This window comes from Nannobrachium achirus (assembly GCF_963921795.1).
Source record: "Nannobrachium achirus genome assembly, chromosome: 11".
NCBI lineage: Eukaryota > Metazoa > Chordata > Actinopteri > Myctophiformes > Myctophidae > Nannobrachium > Nannobrachium achirus.
The window spans coordinates 64,150,680-64,157,876 of NC_137820.1; the positions used below are offsets into that span (position 1 = coordinate 64,150,680).

Here is a 7,197-nt window from a genome sequence, read left to right on the forward strand (position 1 = left end):
GAAAAGAAAACTCAAATTGCCCAGAATAGTATTCTTAACTAGGCCTAGAATTATTGAATGCTTTAACTATTGAAAAATAGCAGATATTATACAAGCTCACAGCGCGGCACCGAGTGCCGCGCTGCAAGCTTGTAGATCTGCTATTTTTGAAAAAGTTGTGAAAATGTGTGCAAATCTTTGAATAAATTTATTTTTAAAGCGAACGTTTGTAACTCAAATTTTGCTTCTGCGTGGTCCCTGGAACTAGATATTTTGAGATGGGGGTCTGTGGCCAAATAAATATCATTTTGGGGGTCCTTGACGTGAAAACATTTGAGAACCCCTGACATAGTAGTCTCTCAAAGAACAGACTAACTGAGCTCCAGTTAAGTGAAAAGGACCTTTTCTTTGACGATGACTGGCCAGACTGCTGACACAGAAACATAGGATTTTCAAAAAACCTTAGAAGGATTCAAAAGACACTTATAGAATTGTGTCAAAATTCAAATTTTCACGACTTTTTCAAAAATAGATCTACAAGCTCGCAGCGCGGTGAGCTTGTATATCTGCTATTTTTCAATAGTTAAAGCATAAAATAATGATACACAATAATGTGTACCCGTTCTAAATGGGTTAAATTAAACTAACTAATTATGTCAATCAAAACTTTGATAGATTTCACCAACATACTGACCAGGGCTTCTCTCTGTGCAGAGTCCAACCTCTCGGGGCCGTTGCTAAAAGACCAGTCCCAGCCGGAGATCTGCGTGACCCAGCACCACCACCACCACTCGTCCTCCTCTGACTCCTACTCTCTGGCGCCCCTGGTGGAGCAGGAGGGTGAGGCGTACCTGGAAAAGTCTGGCGGCGTGCGGCGCCACACGGTGGCTAACGCCCACTCTGACATCCAGCTTCTGTCTGCCGCGGGTAGAATGATGCATGCTGGGACATCAGAAGAGGACAGCGGCGGCGGGGGAGGAGGAGGAGGGGGAGAAGAAGGGGGGATGGCCGAGCGGCCGTATTACAGCCAACCAGATATCCTGGAGGTTCCCAGGGGCGGGGCCATGGGAGGGGCTTGCCAGGCAGCAGGACTTGGCTGACGTAGGCTACTGCCGCGAGTCCTAGCTAGCCGCCACGAGGTGAGGCTAACGAAAACGACCACGAGGCTGTATGTATGGAGACTGGAGAGGAAGGAGAAGTCTTCAAAGATGGAGTGGAACAGCGGAACAGCGGGTGACGGGACAGGATGTGACAGGACAAGAATGAACAACCAATGGACTGTCACCTGGAAGACACAGAACGGAGGTGTGACGCCTAACGAGGCCTGGGCAATATGACTTAACTCATTAGAGGTCCATGACGTGCCAATGCGTCAATCCCTTTGATGTCTCTGTGTGCCCACTGACGCATTCGACACGTTGTACAGTAAACTATACTGTACTGTAGCTACTGTACCAGGCTACCACAGTGATGAGAAACACTCCATTTCCCGAAATGCATCGCGAGATCACGTGACCGGGAAGTGCTGTCTCCCTCATATATAGACATGCCTGTTAGCTGCTGCAGAAAAGTGTTTTTTTCTCAAAAGCCCTCGATTTTTTAAAAACGGTCCTGACTGAAAGAAAACATTATCGTGATAAACAGGACATACTTGGATTACATTTACTCGGATTACTTTTTTGCCAGGAGGATCTCAAAGGTAGCTAAAATGGCGCGTTGCCATGGGCACCTGCCGATTAAATGTTGATCGTGAACATCGTGAAATGGTGCTACCTTTATTGTGAAAATTCTCGTCAAACAGAGGCTGCTCGTGTCTCAGCCAATCACAGTCTACCGTCCCCCTCGGACTATGGGAGGTGAAACGACACTGCCTCATGTCGAGGCAGAGAGAGAGAGAGAGGAGAGCGAGAGAGAGAGCCAGTGCGAAATGTTACTGTTAACTATTTCTCACCTTAAATGTTTTCAGATCCATATTTAGGTGAACTGTTCAAGTTTAAAACGGGAGCATTTGTAATGCACCGTGACAGGTGAATGAAATCATTTATGTTTTGACACCTGTTAATAATATCTCCATAGTGACCATGGATATGCTCTTTTTTTCATGACGTCTTTATGAAGAGTTTCGTGTCCTTGTTTCTCTCTCTTAATGGAGAGACTAATTGCAAAGATGTCTGAACTACAATAGAGATGGTGCTGGCTAGTGTCCAATCTGATGCTCCGTAAAAAGAAAAAGAAAAAACGTATTGATATGACATTGTGTACAAGTACAGTAAGTGTCTTACTTGACGCCAAGGTCTAACTTTCTAGTAGTAGGGAGACTACCTCCAACCACTGCAGATGTGATAGTTATATTAACATAGTAAAATAATAATAATAAGTGAAATATATTGTTAATGAAATATATATCACCACCTCTCTAGAGCATGGAAAAGCAATAGTGGACGATGGGAAAAGAAGCCTATCATTCAACCATTCAATCAAAACATCACAGGCACTGCCCTCTTCCAATGTGAGTTTCTAGACCATCTTGCTGTAGGCCTACAAGCTGGTAAAAACATAAATAAATAGATTTAATATGACTGTACAAGGTTTCTGCAAGACAGCGTCAAAATTGTAATGGCGCATTTTGAGTGCCTTTGTTTATTTGTTGAAAAGAAATGACATCACATCAGATATTGAGGTTATGTTGTTTGACTGAGAAAAGCCTGATTTATATTTCATCACACCACCGTGTCACGTGCTGCTAAGAACAGCCTAGTTTTTACCCCTAGTGTCCTCTAACCTCGCGTCACCAGGTGCCTGGTCTTCGTTTACTAAACAGGTCGATCGTTTGATGCGGTCTAGACCGGATGGCAACCTACGTCATTTTGTAGTAAAAACGGACTACACTTTGGCAGGAAACACCAAACCGGAAACAGTTTCAATCCAGGTAGCGCATGCACAAGTAGGGGTTAAAACTGTTTCCGGTTTGGTGTTTCCTGCCAAAGTGTAGTCCGTTTTTACTACAAAATGACGTAGGACGCCACCCGCTCCCGACCGGATCAAAAGCCCGAAATTGGAAGCCGTCCCAGGCTAAGTGTCCTCCCAAATTTCTGTGTTGCCACTGCTATTGTTGCAGCAACAAAGAGCACCCGGCTTCCCTTGGTGTCATTTGTGTTAGATGCTCAGCCAAACTGGTTGCAACCCCAGTGGTGGATTCCAACCTCTAGACTCTGCGGTGGTGGACAGGCACTTTACCCTTGTGCCACCCGAGCCACGAGCCCGACCACGACAACGTATAAATTAAGCATAACTAAAGGCCGGATGCTTACAGCAGTCTGTTAAACTGCTGCTGTTTGTTCCCAGTGTTTCAGAGTCTGGTCTGGATCATTTACAGTACACCACGTGTGTAGAATTGTATGGTATTATTTTTCTTCGTATTACCTTTATGAGTTATCCATTCTTTTTGGTCAGATTACAAACCCTCAGACATGACCATTAAGGAGTTAACTGTTTGAAATACCTCTGGTGAGCTGAACCGGTCCATTCCAGTTCATACCGCCTGGACAGAGGAACGCGCCCGAGTCGCGTTAGATTTGAACCACTTTAACCATTATTTTATGCTTTAGCTATTGAAAAATAGCAGATATACAAGCTCACAGCGCGGCACCTGCGAGCTTGTAGATCGTAGCTATTTTTGAAAAAGTCGTGAAAATGTGTGCAAATATTTTAAAATATGTATTTTCAAAGCGAACGTTTGTAACTAAAATTTTGCTTCTGGGTGGTCCCTGGAACTAAATATTTTGAGATGGGGGGTCCGTGGCCAAATAAATATCATTTTGGGGGTCCTTCACATGAAAAGGTTTGAGAACCACTGATATAGTGATCTCTCAAGCACAGGCTAACTGAGCTCCAGTTAAGTGAAAAGGACCTTTTCTTTGATGATGGCTGGCCAGATTGCTGACATGGAAACATAGGTTTTTTTAAAAATCTTAGGATTCAAAAGACACTAATAGAATCGGGTCAAAATTCTAATTTTCATGATTTTTCAAAAATAGCAGATCTACAAGCTCGCAGCGCCGCGCTGTAAGCTTGTATATCTGCTATTTTTCAATAGTTAAAGCATAAAATAATGATACACAATAATGTGTACCCGTTCTAAATGGGTTAAGGAGGAGTTAACTGTTGGAATACCTCTGGTGAGCTGAAGCGGTCCATTCCAGTTCATACCGCCTGGACAGAACCAGAGAACTGCTGGGAGGACTGGACAGGGCTGGACTGCACTGAACTAAACTAAAGATTCTGCTGCTGGCAGAGTCATTGCTGGTGAATTTGTGCTTCATGTTGCCATTCATTAATAAAACTTGCCGTAATGGACTGTTAAATCATCAAGCTGTGTATTTATTTATCTATTTACTTACTTAGTTTGTTGCTGTGGTCGTTATAGATGTACTTGGACAATGGATAACTGGTACATTTAGTGTGTGAGCATCTAAGCCTTGCCTTACCTGAGTTTCCTTTTAGTTGACCTTGTACCAGTGAACTGTACTGTCATGAAACTGTACCTTTTCCTTTGCAAAATGTCTAATAAATACCTCAATCAATCAAAAAGAGCAGCCGTTTAAAGGAGTAATTCAATTATTAACATTTTATCTAGCAGTCTGTCTGTGTTTACGCCTGTGTTTACACCAGAGGCGCACACAATGATCTGATAACACAAACCCATAAGACAAATATGGGTAAATTCTCCTTCTAATACACTGCCACCCAGGTGTGGAATTCCTTGACTACCCTGAAAACTCACCTTTCAGGAGGCCAGAGAAGGAGGTAGTTATCACTTCTCCCATAGACAGGCGAGAAGTGAGCACACCCCCCCCCCCCCCCCATTACCTTAGCCTCACCCCCTTGTTTCCCCTATCCAGTACATATAGTGTTTTTATAACTGCGATATTATTGAATGTTTTCTTTGCTTGCTATTTAGTATGTCCATGAATTAAATACAGAGGGCTTTCAATGTTAAAAAAAGACAGTAAAAGGTTTTATTTAAGAAAATGTACCTACATCATCCCACAAGGGAAATTCAGTTTTCAGCTTAACCCAGCTGAACCCAGTGCTGCCCACAAGGAGCGCGAGGGAAGGGGAGGAGTGATAGCTGGAACGGGGAATCGTACCAGCGACCTTTGGGACGTCCGGAGTCCTAAGTATGGACACTAACCACTCAGCTATCACGCAGGGTGTTTAACTGTACTTGTACTGTACTACATTTCAATTTTATTGACTATAAACTTGTACTGTTCTCCATTTTTGTCTAATATCAATCAATCTATCAATCAATCAATCAATCAATCAAGCCAATCAAGGGCAATGGGCCGTGTATGCCCGTAGCCAATCAGAGAGGGGCAAAGGGTGACATCATAATATCAAGGCATATACCGTATAAGGCTGCATTAGGGACGGGTAAGGATCCATCTCCAATAGGTAAGTTGTGTTTATGTTTGAGGTGAGGTGACGACACATTGATTGAGCAGATCAGCTCAGATTACACCGTCTCAACCTCCTCTGGCTTCACATTAACCTCCCTGACCCCCCACCAGCAGATGGCCAGGTAGAGGAAAGTAGAGGTCAAGTCCTTTGACCAGATGATCTGCTCTTTTAACTGGCTCAGATGGGCTGCCCCCTGCTGGTTGTGTTTCTGTTGGGCAAGTTACCTAGCAAGAGCGTTAAAGCAGTGGTTCTCAACCTTTTTCAGGCCGCGAGCACTAAGAGTTGAGGCATTAGATTTTGTATAACAAGGTTCTATTGTGAAAATAGCAGCGTTGGCGAGGCGTTGTGAGCATGTAGATCGGCTATTTTAACACATTTCTGCCTCTAATATTTGACAGTTTGGCAAATGTTTAATTTGACATTTTAGAGGTAGGCCTATTAAAAAGTCCTTAAATTGCCACTTTAGAAATGTGCAGATACACACTTATACTTCATGTTGCTTTGTTTACTGTTGAGCTGAGAAAACAATGTTTCACATTAAAAAACACTTATGTTGCAATGATTTTTTCCGGCCAATGTCCCGCGTTGCCATGGTTACCATAGACTTCCATGTAATTGTGCAAGTGTGTAAAAAGTGCACGCCCATGCCTAGATGATGCACCACGTGTGTAGATGCTGTTCACAGCTTTCAAACAAAAAAATCCGCTTGGAAATACTGTAAGTAGCTGCGAGTTTTGTGTTCATATATGACCCGGTTGAAACAAAACAGAAAGGTATACTCGTCTACTAGCCGTGGGAAATGGAGTCCGTTGTGGACACAGTGGACCACCATCTTAACTAATTGCATTTGCAGTTTAACGTCAAAATGTATGTTACTTGTTTTTAAGCGACAGTAAAACTCCGCCCACTGCAGGGGTGTGTGAGAGCCACAGCACTAGTACCAAATACAAACTCGGGAAACTCGGGGTTGGCACCATATGTGTTAAGCCAATTATCTGGGGACCCCGACCCCCCAAAATAATTTGGTTGTCCCGACCCACAGGTTGAGAACCACTGCATTAAAGGACAATTTCTGCCTAATAGACCCCATGGACAGTCTTTTGGGATCAATACAAGTAGGAAAATGAGCCTAGAAGTGATTTAGGGTGGAGTTGTCCTTCCCAGATAGCAAAATATGGTTGAATCAACGTAGCAAAATAGTTGGCCAGAACGGTTGAATCAATATTCAACACCAACGTTGAAACTATGCTGAAATCACAACGCCATTTTATATTGATTCAACATTGGTGTTTAAGCACTATTTCAGCATTGATTCAACCATGATTCAACCATCATCTAAATGGTTTTCTGCAAGCTGATTTTTAGTTGATTTTACGTTGAATCAACGTTATGAATCAATATTGATTCAACCATCATCTAAATGGTAATCTGCATGCACATTTTAGTTGATTTAATGTAGAATCAACATTAGGAATCAACATTGATTCAACCATCATCTAAATGGTAATCTGCATGCACATTTTAGTTGATTTTATGTTGAATCAACATCAGGAATAGAACACCGATTTAATTTATAAATTGATCATACTGAATCATGTTAGGAATCAATATTTATCCTGATCATCCAACAACCTAATGGTAATCTGCATGTACATTTTAAATTATGTGTATGCTGATCACTGTAAGGCTAGATCTTGTTCAAAATTACCATACATTTCCCAAAATGTGAAAATATAAAAATACAATGAGATTAGA

General features: G+C 42.4%; 1 protein-coding gene across 1 annotated transcript in view; it reads left to right on the forward strand.

The window, feature by feature from the left end:
- LOC308293616 (proline-rich protein 5-like) overlaps window positions 1–1,079 on the forward strand; it is a gene marked incomplete at both ends in the record, with an annotated part of 29,206 nt that extends 28,127 nt beyond the window's left edge. The window contains one exon of the mRNA XM_080736211.1: window positions 694–1,079. Within this exon, the coding sequence (XP_080592337.1) occupies window positions 694–1,079 (386 nt within the window). The remainder of the gene's footprint in view (window positions 1–693) is intronic.
- Between the last annotated feature and the right edge of the window lie 6,118 nt (window positions 1,080–7,197).